This window comes from Pan paniscus, chromosome 6, assembly GCF_029289425.2.
Source record: "Pan paniscus chromosome 6, NHGRI_mPanPan1-v2.0_pri, whole genome shotgun sequence".
Lineage (NCBI taxonomy): Eukaryota > Metazoa > Chordata > Mammalia > Primates > Hominidae > Pan > Pan paniscus.
In genome coordinates, this window is record NC_073255.2 from 144,993,051 (window position 1) to 145,008,921 (window position 15,871).

Here is a 15,871-nt window from a genome sequence, read left to right on the forward strand (position 1 = left end):
CTGAGCCAGCAGGAGGTCTTGTCAGTGTGATGCTGGGACTAGGGGGCTGGAGAATAAGGGGCAGGTGGTGGAACATGGGAACACGCCAGGGCTTGGCTGTTTGCCAAAGGGTTTGAGAAGATTAGAAGCATGAGGGTGGAGAGAAGGGAGAGGGTGACATACATTCGATACCTGTAGTGTCCCTCTTCAGACCGGAGAGTTAAGAAATCTAAGTCGCCTGTGATTCGGGAGGGCAGAGTCCAGGCAAGCAGAAGAGAAGCGCCGGGCCCAGGCAGACACCAGGAACCAGGCTTTGGGAAAGGAGGCACCACCTGATTTCTTGAACTTTTCTCAAAAGGCTGGGAATATCTAGTCCTGTTTTTCATTCAAATGTTTTTGATATGTCCTATTAGATCTGTTTTATATTTTGTTTTAATTTTCTCTGCATAGAACAGCCTTTTGAAAGTAAAAAATAAAATTTTTCACCATTTTAAAACATTAGGCAATATATGTTTGAAAAAGTTAAAAGTCACAAAGAGATCAAGACTGTTTAATAGTTACTTTTTTGAGGGAAATCCAGTCACATTTGCCTGTACCATTACATACACCATTACTTGGACATTCACACTCAATTGGGAACGTAAATTACAAAAGAGAGAGGAACTTTTAAAACCACATTTAATTTTTAATACCAAATCTGTTGCACTATTACAGAAGTGACCCTTTCATGCACAGATAAATTTCGCATCTACCAGTATGGAAGAGGAAAAAATGTAGTTTTATTGTTCTCCCAAAATATTGGCAAATTTAAAGTAACTTTTAATCTTTGTGCTCTCTGATGCCAAGGCAAACCTGTTTTGTCTTTTTATATTTTCAAGAGACAGGTGGATCTGTGAAAAATGAATATAGAGACATGAAAGTATTTAGGGCCATCTTTACCTGGGATTACTTTAAATTATGCTTTACCTACATATATCAAACATGCCAGGTTACTAGGCCTACTGTGCCCCATAGGCAAAGCTCTGAAGATTTCATCGAAAAATCTGCTGTCAATACGTAGAAAAGTTCACTATTTCAGTTTCACAGCAAAAAAGGCGGGGGGAGGGGGGAACCCAATAGATATTTAAGTAGATGCTTTCCAATCCCATTCACTGCATTAATTGGCTTACCTCTTATACAGTACAACATAAACATTGCATGTTTATTTGTATGTAACACCTATAAGCATATAGCATCTACATTTTAAGTGTATTTACAAATTCAACAAAATATCTACATATAAAAAGCTTTACTTAAAATTAAACTTGATGCAAGTTATGAGAAACCAATTTATTGGCAAATGAAACTGAGCATTCCTTCAACCATAGGTTGTTATAGATTTTCATATTTGGAGGTAACCCATTTGATAGATATTGTTTATGAATACGATAGAATATATATTTACTTTTTAAACTGCCGATGTAATCCCTTGGACCGTTGGCCTTTTAAGCACTTGCCTGATTTCTTAGATTCTGAAATGTATCCATAACAATTTGCATACACGTTGTTTAATGCTGCAGAGTTTTGAACACTTACATAGGTAAAGTCTTGGAGAATAATATATTACTGTTGGCATGCTGTTGTATGCTTTTAGTGTTGGAATAACTTAGTTTTAAAATTAATTTTCTAGCATGTTGACATCTTTCTTACTGAATGTAATAGAAACCATAAAGGACCACAAAATCATCATGTGCTTCAGTTGGCAACAAAGATTTTCTTTTTATGCTTATGAGGAAATGCTATTTCAAATAAACTGTCTTATTTTTATTTTCATGTTTCCTTCTTTTCCCAGCATTGCAGTTTTCATGAACTCTGCTTTTTAAAAGTTACTTTTAGACAATGACAGTAATCTAGGACCCAGAATGGACTGGACCAGCTGATACAGAATGAACGATGTTGTGGAATGCTTAATATCTGAAGGCACTGTATGTGTCTTGCCCTGTGTTCTCTGAAATAATGTTTGAAATTTAATTTGGATGATTTGTTTTTGATTCTTTCAGTATGGCACAAATGCCGAAATGCACTGCAATACACATTGTTTATGCCTAAAAACAACCGAACATAGAAATGATGTAAAAAGTAGAACACTGTGCTGCTGTAATGCCTGGAAGATTAAGAAGCCTACGGAGTAACAGGAGCCAAGAGTAGGTAATAGTTCTCAGTAAGCATCAGCAATGTGACTGTCATAATGAACTCATTTAGCAAGTATATACTGTACAAACTGTTCCTAACAGTCTCCCAAAAAGACTAACGACAGCTATACATAGTCACCAATTTCACAACAATGTCCACAAAGACATTGAAGTTCTAGAGAATACTACAGTAACACTCTTGACAATGAAAACGGAATTCATATATAGGGGTTCAGCTGAGGGTAGTATAAACAAAGTATCAAACCATGTTTTCATAACATACACGGGTATGTCCTTTAAATGTGGAGCATTTTTCATGCATCATATTGAACTGTATCCTGCAGAGGAAATAACAGGATCTGTTGGTGATGTTGCATTATTTTTTATCAGTTCTGAGGAAATCAAGAATACCCATTTTGAACGAAAAAGTATGCACTTTGCATTCCAGTTCACATTAACATATCATTTGACTGAGTTATGTTTTTGCTGTAACTATTCTCATAATATTAACATACAGCAGAAAATATACTCTCTACCCATATGTTCATAGTATGAGAGGGCTGACAAACAAGTGCTTAGGATAAACATTCTAGAGAAATGGAATATTGGCAAAGAGCTTAAAAATTAAACAAAGGAATTCATGGCGTTGACAGGAGAAGGTGCCTCTGAGCTTTCGTTTCCTTCAGCCGGCTCTTTCTCTTTCTTACCACTGTATTGTCCAATAAAGGAGCCATCCTCATTGAACTGGCCATTAACCCCTTCTCCATAGTCAACTAGGCTATCGTCACTATCTTCTTTTTTCACAGTCCTGTCTGAAGGAGTTCGACTTCCTTTTTTCAAAGGCTTGTGGTCTTCTGCGTCACTGGAAGAAAGGGAAAACATTTTTGTCAAGATTGGCATTTAGGTAACATTTTCTGTTTTTAAAGACCATGCATACAAATTATGAGAAAGCATTTGGAGTCCTGGGCTTCTCTGGCCAAATCTAATTTTCAGGTTGACTCCAATGACGAGGATGAGTTGGAATGGAAATCAGGAGCAGAAATGGTTGAATCATGAAGTCTTCAGTAGAGTGGATGGCTCCCAATAGTGTATGTTAATTTCAATGACAAATTCTGATTCCTGAGTTGAAAGCAATCCAGAAATAATCACAAGCATTAAATAAGAAAGAATTCAGAAAAGTAGAAAAATCATCACTATTTTGAATTCAAAAAGGCAAAAGCTTATGGCAAGTAAAGAAGTTAGTATGTTAAACTGCATAGTATCTCTGATTCCTTGGTTGTGAATGGAGCATGATTTTGGTTAAGTGTGAAATGTGGATTTTTTTTTTCTGAGCCAGAAGGAGAAGCAAAATCCTGCATTTCAAATAATTTTGTTATCAATGCAGGCCAGACTGTAAACTTCAACCTTACCTTTCAAGAGACCTACAAATTCCATTAAAAGGATGCAGAAGAAACAAATGAAAACAGCCTAAGAAGAAAAGCAAAATCCTTATACTGATAGTACACAGTATTTTTTTGTTTTTTTGGTAAAAATTTTAGTTAATGAGTAAAGATTTATTAATCTGGAAAGAGACGCACTTTAACTTAAAAGCTCTACATTTGTACTATGAATGGCATGCCAATATATTCTAAAGAATGTGAATGACTCCAAACATGTAATAGCAAATGCTTCCTACACTCATGTTAACCCCCCAGCTCCCTTCTTCCTTGTGTGTTATGCAGCCTGACTATACTGGATGGGAATCTGAGGAGTGTACTTTAATACGACTTCACAAGATCCCATTATTATAATTTTTGCTTATTTCTCTGTTGAACCCATAAGCACAATTTCTGGAAGACAAAGAGTAATCATTATGTTTTTGAATGTTCACCCATACGGTCAAATAACTAGTTATGCATATTGACCTATTTTTTAATAGGTAACATTTGGGAAAAAAATAGAAAAAGGCAATGACAGGATCTAACATTTTGTTTTCTTTCAAAGAACAAAAATGCAAGGCAAAATAGGAAACATATACATTTTTACTAATGTAAAAATGAAAAAGCCTTAACATACAAAAGGTATCACTGGCTGCAGTATTTAATCTAGCAATTTGTGCTAAGACTTTACTGCTCCCTCTGTTTCAGACAGTGACTTTTTTTTTCAAGCCAAGATACAAACATTTCAAGATGCACAAGTATCCTGGCTCTTTTGACAATAACTTTTACTAGGGATTTCAATTTTTCTCCAAGAAGAAAATCTCAAGACTGGGAAATAATGCTAGCATAATATGACACTGGCATATGCCACTGAAAACAACCTGTTTCAGTAATACACAATTTCTTATTGCAAACTGAATAAACTATATTTTCACCACTGCTAATAAACAACTGGAGAGGTATCATCTTGGGGTGGTCTGTGTTTGTGAGCATTTCAGAGGACATAGCATTGAGTGTCTAACCTGTTATGAAAATAGCCTACACAACATCTCTGGGGTTTAATTATTAAATCCTTCTTGTGAAATATAGTTCATGTTTCAGTGTGACAGTTAATTCAGCTGAAGAGTTCAATAACAGGCAGAATTTGTCACCTGGATTCCAATGACTAGTCTTATTCTGCTCTGTAGAACTAGTGTCCCAAGGAATACACTGCTGGAAATTTGTCATCTGTGGCATTTCTTTGGTCTAGCCATCTATTCACCCATGCCTTCATCCAATAAATGTTTATTGAGTGACTACTCTAAGATAGATTGTTCTCGGCACTGGGAATATAGCAGCAAACAAAACAGACTAAAACCCTCACCTCACTGGCTTTATTTCTAGTGGAAGAAAATACAATTAACAATCAACATAATAAAAAAAATTACATATATATTATGTCAGAAGAGGATTAGCACTATGCAAAGTATAGAGCTGAGTAAAGACTGCAGAAGGTGTTGGAGAAGGGATGGAGAGCTGGCATTTAATAAGGTGTCCAGGAAGACCTCATCAAGCAGTAATATCTGGTCAACAACTTTAAAAGAGTTGAGTTAGCAAGGTGAATAGTTGGAGGGAGAGCAGTTCCTGCAGGAGTAACAAGCAGTATAAATGTCTTGGGGTGAGGGGAAGCCTGGCAGGTTCTAGGAACACTAAGGAGCTTGGTGTGGCTGGGGGGAGGGAGAGAGAGAGAGAGAGAGAAGTAGGAGTTAAGTAAGGGGAGTGGCACGGCTAAATCAGGGCTTGTGGAACATTGTAAGGATGCTGCCTTTAACTCTGAGTGAGAAAGGAAGCCCTGGGAGGGTTTTCAAAGAATAAGTGACATGCTGTGACTTATATTTTAAAAGCACTACTCTGCCATCAGTGTTGAGAATAGCCTACCTTAGAGGGCTGGGGTTGGTAAACTACAGTAAAATTAGGCCACGCCCATTTATCACATAATGTCTATGGCTGCTTTAGTGCTACAATAGCAGAATTGCAGAGTTGCAGCAGAGACCGCGTGGCCTGTAAAGTCTAAAATATTTAGTTGACAAACCTCTGCTCTATAGAGTCAGGGGAGAATATTACAATAATCCAGGAGTGAGATGACTGTGACTTGGACCAGAGTGGAACACTGGAGGTGGTATAAAATGCTCAGATTATGAACATATTTTGAAGGTAGAGCCAACAGGATTTTCTGATAGGTTAGATATGGAATAACAGAGAAAAAGATGGTGCCAGGATTTTTGGTTTGAGCAACAGGAAGCTTGGAAGTACTGTTACTATGGAGTAGAGCATGTTGGGAGGGGAAAATCAATGGTTCCATTTTGAGATATTAAAGTTTGAATATGTCATGAGAACCACTCCTTTAATCATTTTTTGAGGCTAGTATAACATTGATATCTAAAACCAATAAGAACGCTTTAAGAAAGTCAAACTACAGGCTAATCTCATTCATGAACATAGATGAAAAAACCCCAAACAAACCATGACCAAACCAAATTTAGCAATCTATGAAAAAGATAATATTTCATATCCAGGTTGGGTTTATTCCAAGAATGCAGGCTTATTTTAGCATTAAAACATCAATTCATATAATTCATCATTTTAGCAGAACAAAATAAAAATATGATAATCTCAGTAAATTTAGAAAGAGGTATATGAAAAAACTCAACACCCATTCATGATAAAAACATTAGGAATAGAATGTATTTTTATTCCTAACATTAGGAATAGAATGTATCTTCATTAACCTGATTAAGGGTAGCAACAAGAAACCTAAAGTAAACATCATCCTTAATGGTGAACACTGAAAACTTTGTTTGAAATCAGAAATAATAATAATGATGGCTGCTATCACCACTTCTAATCAAAACTGAATTAAAAGTCCTAAGCAACTTGATAAGAAAAAGAAATAGATGAAAGGAAGCTATCGTTATTCATAACTGATATGATTGTGCATATAAAAAATCCAGAAGAATCTACAGGTAAATGTTAGAATATAAAGAGATTTTAATAATGTTGCTTGATACAAGATTAGCATAAAAGCCAATTCTACTTATGTTCTTGCAAACAATTAGGAAATAAAATTTAAAATATTATTCCATTTATGAGACCATAAACATGAAGTATATAAAGACAAATCCAACAAAAATATGTGTAAGACCTCCGAAGAAAATAAAACTTTCAGAGTTATTAAAGAAGATCTGAATGAATGGAGGAATGTTCTACATCCATGGATAGAAGACTCAAATATAGTAAATATGTTAACCTTCCCCATATTGCCCTTTAGCTGCAATTTATTTCCAGTAACAGCTCAGCAGGTTTTTATGTGGATCTTGGCAGGCTGATTCTATGATGTACAAATAAATGAAAAGGGCTAAGAATATTTAAAAGGTTCTTGAAGAAGACAACTAAAGTTAGAGAACTGGACCTAGCAGATATCAAGACTTATTAAAACCTATATTATTAAGACAGTATAGTCTTGGTGCAGAGATAGACAGATTGACCAATGGAATGGAATATAGGGTCTTGAAACTGGTGGAAGATCTTTTTGTTAGCTTTATTCCTATGTCATATTTTTATGCGATCATAACTAGAATAAGTTTTAAAGTCTTATTTTCCAATTGCTTGCTGATACATAGAAATATAAGACTTTTATGTTAATTTTGTGTCGAGCAACATTACTAAACTCTCTTATTATAATATTTGCTTGTTGATTCATGTGGGTTTTTACATACAAAATCATAACAGTTATCATTAATGACCAGCCAAGAAGGGGCTCCCCCAAAACATCCATTCATGCCAGCTTAACGGCTGTGGTGGAGGAGAGAATCAACAGCAACACGGGCTGTGCTTGAAAGAAGAGAAGGAAGTGGGATTCTCCCTCCTCCAACAGAGTCTTTCCAGGAAAAGCCATTCAAAGGCAGTGAGATCTTTTGAAGACCAGTCTTTAATAAGTGGTGTGATATAATATCATATACTTCAATAATTAGAATCCGGTTAAATGAGAAAAAATTATATAAGTCATACACACAGTGCTGGGTTTGTGTTCAACAAGCATACATTTCCATCTCCCATCACATCTCTTCTCTCCACTCCAGGTCCCTACTTCAGAGAGATTTTTTTTTTCCTAAGAAATACCTTGTGCAACACACACGCGGAACTTTCCAGGTGTAGTGAGTGGTTATGACTCTATGAGAAGCACAGTATGAGGGCTTGCCTTTTTCAATTCCAAGATGAATTTTGTAATGAAATAGTAAATAACTTTTTGACATTGTATTCAGTGAAGTTGCCATGTCAAGTTTAAATATGAAAGGAGAGTTTCCCAAATGATATGAATCAAGAAGTCATAGAAGATGATTTAAAAGTCATATATATATATATATACACACACACACACACACACACACACACACACATAGCAGACCTTGATTTTAATCAAGTTTTAATGGAGTAGGCAGCAGTAGTATTCAAAGCTTTACAAAACAGGTAAAAATTCATTCACATTTTAATGAGAAAGTTTAAGGATGGTGTGTATCAGACATTAATTATTAGTTTTGGATGTCAAAGGTTGAATGGATTTCAAAATAAAATATATACATATTATATAAATCATATTCACAGTGCTGGCATATATATATATGCACCTACAAAGTATCCAGTATACAAGTATTGATACAATATCAAGTATATTCTTGATACTTAGATTCATGAATCAGGATCATTGTGCAGTGGAAAGAAATGTTCCTATCACAATGCTAAAACTGCATGACTTCCCCTGGGAAGACTCCCTGTACCATCCTCCTCCTATGCTGCCCACCTGGCTTTAACTTCCTGCTTCTGTTCCCTTGGTACCTTAGTTATATCTCTTTCATAGCACTTTTCACACTCTGGTCATTGTTCTTTTACTTCCCTGCATCCATCACTAGGCTATAAACTCCCTGTGTGGGACCAAATTCTATTGGTTTGTATATTCCCAAGGCCTGGCATACAGTAGGCACTCATAAATACTGGCAGAATGAGTTCACTGTAAAATAATAGAGGAGACAGTGGGCATTTTAGAAAAATTTTAAAAAAATTCTAACATAAAACATTTCATTCCCTCTTAGTTTTATGATGGCAGACAAATCATTGGAATATATCCTTTCCTTTCTCTTTCCCTAAGAATAAATTTTTAGGGAGTTCAAATTGTTTTTCAATAGCACTTTGTTCAGAAGTGTGCACATCTGTTAAATCCTACTGAGTAAAATTCGGCAACAGCAGGTAAATCTGTGATAATTCTGTCTGATTTTCCTGTTGTTACCACCCTCCCATGGCCAAACCACATTGCAGCTCAAGTAACATTCATGACCCAAATACTCTTTCCTACCCACTCGCTAAAAGTCCATTATTATTTTACTCACAAGCCAGTTCACATTTGAGAGCAAAATAACTCTAATGTATATAACGAATGTGACACATCTTGGCATCATTCAAGTCTTATGAGCATGGGTTAGCATGCTTGCCACAAGCCCATGTTCACATGAATGACAAGATTCATGTGGCAAGAGCCACCAATTATGTAGTAAGTTATGAGTTCAAGTAACATGGGCATATGGTTTATGACCTAGGTTTATTCTGGTTTTAAGGAAAATGGATCTAAAGAATAAAAAAATACTTACACTCTTGGTTGCATTGTTTCTCTGATTTTTCTATATGCTAGTAAGGATGCAGATCCTACTGTCTGTATAATTAAAGAAACAAACAAAGAAAGCTGCAGGCTTCCAACAGAGGGTAACTGCTTGGGGGTGGGTGTCAGAGTAAGGGCACAGGGTTATAGCATATAATCACATTTGGCCACCAGTGAGGTTCTATCCCTCTTTGCACTATGAAATATCATCTGGCTTAGAGCCAGCCATGTAGAAACGGTTTCATCATCAAACTGGAGAATGAGCAAATCAGAAATGGAATTAATTTACACCTAGGCAATAGTCCTAATTTTGTATGTGTCTGGTCAGCATAATAATTTATTTTTGGAATGAAAGAGAATAAGAATCAATAAATAATACAGAGCTCAAAACTTCCAGAAAGTGCAAAGCAGAGACAGGACCCTGGTGATCTCAGGAAGTGAATGACACTTAAATGTATTAAAAATAAAAGATTCTGTTAATAAACAGTTGGAACTGTTTTCATTAATTACAGCCTCTAAGATAATAAACATTTTTTGGATTTCTTCAAATAGAAAATAAACCAAAGGGAAAACATTCTGAGGTAGTGTCAGGAAATCAAAGGACAAAGCCCTATCTTTGTAAATCAAAGTAAAAAATGTGGTTGGAATTTTGGGGAAGTGATTTTGCTTGTGGGATTGTCCTTATGAACTTTTAGTTTCATTGAAAAAATTACATCATTGAGTTATGTTTCAAGTTGAAGACACCCATCAGAACCTTATTTCCCTTAGCACCTCCCAAATTTATGTCATTACATGTATGACAAGTGTACAAGTGTTTTTGTCTTCGTGTCAATTGGGTTTGCACTCAATAAGCCCAAATGAAAAGTCTTTCTTTCCTGAGAAACTAAGGCCTAAAGACAGCTATTTGAAAACACTTTACCAACATAGCACATATAAATTAACACTAAGACAAAGAAATATGACCAAATAGATGTAAACACAGTGCTTATGAGGCCAGTAACCAAATACTTGCCACGTACTGCTCCAGACACAAAATTCTATTAAAGTTGTTAGTAGATGGCTCATAGAAGAAAACAGAAATCATAGAACTATGAATCACAGGCAATGGCTGAGTTGAAAGTAAAACTAACAGTCTTTTGATTCCAAGCTAGTTCATAAAACTCAACCTCCATTTTTTAAAACAGATCCAGGGGGTACATGTGCAAGTTTGTTACGTGGACACATTGTATAGTGGTGGGGTTTGGGCTTCCAGTATACCATCACCCAAATATCAACCTTGATTTTAGTCAAGTTTTAATGGAGTAGGCAGCAGTTATCTGGGAAAGTCACATGACCTCAGATCATGGTTTCACATCGCTGTAAGAGCAAGCTGATGTTTGAGACCCAGGTGGTGAGCAGTACATTGCTAGATTCACTGAGGCATGATAATGTAGAACAGGAACCCATCACCATGTGGAGAATGTATGAAGGACAATGCTTTATTTCCAATTCATGCAAATACATTTTTTTTCAGGGCCACATTAAAGATTTTGCTTCATCACAATACATAAGGGAGTGCTATGCATATCCTGTATGTAATTACAGCCACAAGAACTCTTAGAAATAAGAAGTTATTTAGTAATTGTAAGCTTACCTGCTTTACAGGAGAAACATGTAGAAGGGTGAATTATTTCAGCAAAGTTCTACTCATCCAGATGCCCTAGGCTATGGGCTTCTGTAGGCTGCTCTAATGTGTTACAAAACCCTCTTGGGTGAACTGGGTGTGGACGCTGCATGAGGTTTTCATACACCTTCAGCTCCAGAACCAACTTCTGACATCAAGACAACCCTCACTATGCATTTTTCTGTACCATGAGATACAGAAATTCTGAGAACTTTTTGAAACCATAGTTATCTCTCTTTAAGAGATCAGAATATAAAAACTTAGGGGCTGAGATAATAAAGGAAAAACACAGGTATCTGCCTAGAAAATGATATGAAAATGATTTTATTGAAAATATATGTCTTTTTCTCAATCAGTTCTACATTTTTTATCCTTAGGATTATGTCACATGAAATTCTATGATATTGACATGATAGTGACATGGAAAAACCAAAAATGAGCTCTAGAGACAGGTAAAACTTAACATAAATATCTTCTCTACAAATGTTGCCTGGTAATCCCAATAATGAAATATTTTATTTCACCTAAAAGCCTCTTCATCTTGCAAACAATGTCTCAAAATGGGCTTAATGCATATTTAAAAGGTATTTTATATAAGCAAGGGGCTTCTAAAAAGAAAAAAACAAGGTACAAAAGGTATTTTAAAAAGGTATACTTTTAGAATAACAGAATGCCCACATTTTATTTAAATAAATACGTACTTTGTTTCTGTTTAATTTAAACAAATCTAAAGTAATCTTTTCCTTCTCTTGAAAAGATTTATCTTTGTTTAAAGAGAAGATTTTTTAAAAATTTAGCACATAGGTTATATTAACATTTTCCCTTAATGATGGAGTCAAGCCAAGAATGTATTATCAAAGTTCTGTGAGTAACACATTGCCTAGAGGGCTATGACATTTCTTAATAAGTAACAGCTTGTGAAACAATCTAGTCACCATTTCATGATTAAAGGGCAAGGGTATGGGTATTGTTTAGGAAAACTAGTTTCAAATTCTAGATGAAAAAGTGTGTTTACACTGGTTTTATTACAGCATGTTTAGAAGATAACAAGTATAGTTTTCTTTACAATGCAGGCATTGGAGGGTCTTTTTTGTTGTTTTAATGCTCATAGTAGCATATTGGCTTTGCTAGATTGATCAATACAGCATGGTCCCATGGAAAATATGACAAAGTGGGAGACATTCCATCTCCAAAATTATGACTAAAATCAAAATTTAGTTTTTCAATGAAAAATGAAAATGTTTGACCATGAGGGACATGTAAACACTGATACATGGAAGTATCCCTAAACTTCTATTTGAGGAAAATATGAGATGCCAGGCAGAGCATATTCTGGCTGAGTTCTATTCTCGGGACTGTGTTCATGTGGGCAGAGAAGATGAAGAGCAGAGAAGCAGGGGCTCACCTGTATTCTCCAAATGTCCCATCATCTTCCTTCATAGGCTGGATTTCAGGGTCAGCATGGGCATCTTCCTTTTCTTTAACTAAAAAATGCCAAAATGGTATTATTATCTGTTGATCCTGTTCTTTCTTATTCAAAGTCCATGAGAGCATTCTTTGAGATATACAGCAGTGAAAAATAATTCCATACACAAGTAGATGTTGTATAACCATATATATGGTGGCCATGCATATATTTTGGTATTTTAGTTATTTTTGAGGCAACCCAATAGAATGTACATTTTTTAACATATAAAGTTGACTAGTTTCTCACCTGATAAATAATTGTTAAGTTTCTAAGATTTCCCCCTATTTTACCAATCTATTTGTTAACTATATTAATGGTTGCAAATTGTTTTTGTAGGAGTATTCTCTCACAGATTTTTTTTTTCTTGTCACTGAAGGGAAAATGGTCAGGTAAAGAAAATATAAATTTAATGGGCCCACTAAATTGAATAAACCATTACCTTATAGGGAAAGCAATGTTACACATCACAATATGAAGACTTAGTTCATGCATTACTTCCTTTGAAAAACTCCATGAACCTTCCCTGCAACTCTCTCCTTGCCAGTTGGTTTTAGGTGTTACTTCAGCATCCATAACTTATGTGGAGTCTAAGAAAGTAGGCTCACTAATGTTTTCAGAGAACTGATTGATTTACTCCTCCAAATGCCTTATGATCATTGACAATGTTTAGATTGCCATTATATAAAAAGGGATCAAAAGTCATTTGAAGAGAAAGTCCAAACTCATGGCTCTGGGAAGACAAAATATTACAATCTACATGATTTCCCCCATGATTTTTTTAGTTTAATGGATTATTATGTAGCATTATAAAGCAATTTTAATCTTTCTTTCTTACCTGGATATTTACCACCCTTGTTTCTTCTGATGAAGCAAACAATCAGCAAAATTAAGATAAGGAGAGCAACAGCACACATTAGACCAATGAACCAGCCCTGAGTTGCAATATCCACCTGCCGGCTTGCCATCGCTGGAAAACAAATCAATGGTGTTGGTGGCAATAGGTTAAGGGGAGATGGGAACTGCTGCAGTCTCTCAGAGTAAAAAATTGCCACGTTATGTGAGCTTTCATATATTTTACATGTGGCCCCAAATTAGGATCTGTCAATTATTAATCAGGAATTATATAAATAATTAACTTTGAAAAATCTTCATTCATTAAAAAATTCAAATAGAGAAATCTGAATAATCATAACATTAAATGCTAACAACCCCTGGTGAACACTGTGTTCACAGTTATTTTCACTATATATTCTCAATAAAAACAAATTCCCAAACCAATTAAAGTACTCACTGTTAACAGGATACATTTTACATTAAGTACAATGAGAAAAATACAAAACTGAGTTTTAAACAGAACAGAATGTATACATCAAATTGAGTATTTTCTCTTCAAAGGAACTGCTTTTAGAGGCTAAACTGTCCTTGCAAGGCTGTTGCCATTTTCAGTACTTTTTAGAAATCTGTTAAAAAAGAAAACGGTCCACACAAGAAACCTTTCCAGATCAGGAAAACAGCCATATTGTTTTATATAACATCTCAATTTGCACCCAAAATATTACTTAGATTTGTTATTCATCTCATTCACAAGAGTTGGTTCTGAGTGGAAATTTCTGAAAAACCAAATCCACCCTCAAAGAATCAATATTCGTTATTGCTAAGGATCCATTCAAAAGACTGGAATATCTCTCAGTCAGTGAAATCATTATTTGCCTACATGACCAGTTTGAAAAGAAAGTACTCACTTAGGTGTATACATATCCTTTCAGTTTGCATCTATTCTGTTTAATAAATGTGAAACCCCTTATTCCATCAGTCATAATATGCAAAATTTCTAAGAAAACCACAGAATAATTAGCATTTCGGGTATTATTTTAAAGTATCAATCTTATGGGAAAAAGTGCAGCATCAATGGCTATTCAGACATGCCCATGCAGATTTGCTTAATTAACTAGTATAAATTCTTTTTTAAAAGACCTTTATTTTCTCTCTTTTGACCATAATCAAGATAAAACATTTTCTTCTTTTGACTCTATAAGCATGCTTATATCATGCTTTTAATTTGACTGAATTTCTTCCGAATATATTTTACACAGTTGAGTTAGGTGTGTGTGATCTCTGGATGCAGAAATAAACATGACTACGCATATCCCAGGTTCAGCTAATGTTGCAAAAATAGCATCTCATTGCCTCTTTTTCTCCATACAAAGTTTAGGGAGAAAAAGGAAATGCTAAAAATCAAGTGTGAAGAGGAAGGTTAAAAAAATATGGACATATGTAGAAGAAATAAAATGAGAAGCAAAAATACCTTATTTGAAATACAAGTCAAAGGCTGGTAGCCTTTTCCCAATAGGCCCTCGTGCCTTATTAGTTAGAGAAGTTTTGAGCTGTATCATAGCCACACACAAGTAAAGCATCAGTTTAGGTAGTTTCCCCTTTCCATACACATACCATAGTCATGATGATGAAGATGAGGACAATGGTAATAACACTGATGGCTAACAGTTTTGGACCCTTACCATAGGCTAGGCACTGTGCTGAAGGCATATCTCATTTAATCTTTACAACAATTCTCTGAGGTAGACATCAGAAATAAATCCATGCCCAGAGAAGATTAAGAACTTGCCCAAGAGTTGGAGCAACCTGTGTCTGACTCCAGAAAATATGCTACTAGCCATTATATTATACTGCTGTAATGCAGTCCTAAAAACAATCCAGATACCAAATCTGCAAAAATCTTAAGTTAAAGAATAAAATGCTATAGGCACTTCCTATTCTGAGACAGGCAAAAAGGTATTAAAAGTCCATCATTACATCCTCTTTGGCAACATATTTCTTTCAATTAATGCCTGGTCTGTGCTTTTTCTTCAAAACTGAACCAAAAACCAAATGGCATTAAGTCTCTTAAGCATTTGACTATAGTTCTTGTTTTCAGTGTGCTGATTTACAGCCTTGTCATAAATACATTCAGCATTTACATTTTTCATCTAATTAAATGCAATTAAAAAGGGAAAAACAAAATACTCAGGTACCAGCAGAGATATTGTTCTACAAGGATGGTGACTGCCAAAATCGAACTACTGACTGGCAGTTTGCTGCTATGCAACCATGGAAAAACTGGATGGATGTTTGATGGGTGGTACACAAACATCCACATTCACTGACTTTGAATTTCTGCCTCTGTGTCTAAAGAAAAAGGTATCGAATATTTCACTGCCCTATTATTTAAAATAGGCAGACACAATATGGTAATAGGTGCATGTGTGCACACACACAGTCACATTCACACACACAGTCACATTCACACACACACAAGTACACCAGAAATTGATATAAAACAGAAACTGTGTAAATGGAATAAAAACTTCTATTGACTTTCCATCCATAAAAGAAAAGATTTAAATTCCAGAATGATTAAAATAGGCACGAAGCCTTTTCAGGACAATCTAAAATCACCTGGGACATACAAATCCAAGCCATAACCATGAT

At 35.3% G+C, this 15,871-nt stretch overlaps 1 protein-coding gene across 37 annotated transcripts in view; it reads right to left on the reverse strand.

Annotated features, from left to right (window-relative positions):
- Window positions 1-513: 513 nt before the first annotated feature.
- NRCAM (neuronal cell adhesion molecule) overlaps window positions 514-15,871 on the reverse strand; it is a 313,477-nt gene continuing 298,119 nt past the window's right edge. For 36 of the 37 annotated variants that reach the window (XM_057302938.1, XM_057302934.1, XM_057302933.1 and 33 more), the window contains 3 exons: window positions 13,221-13,352; window positions 12,323-12,401; window positions 514-3,012 (listed from right to left, as the gene is read on the reverse strand). In XM_057302938.1, the coding sequence (XP_057158921.1) occupies window positions 2,775-3,012; window positions 12,323-12,401; window positions 13,221-13,352 (449 nt within the window). In that variant the 3' untranslated portion in view covers window positions 514-2,774. Of the gene's footprint in view, window positions 3,013-9,246; window positions 9,309-12,322; window positions 12,402-13,220; window positions 13,353-15,871 lie in introns of all 37 variants that reach the window. The other variant, XR_004672585.3, reaches the window with a different exon arrangement.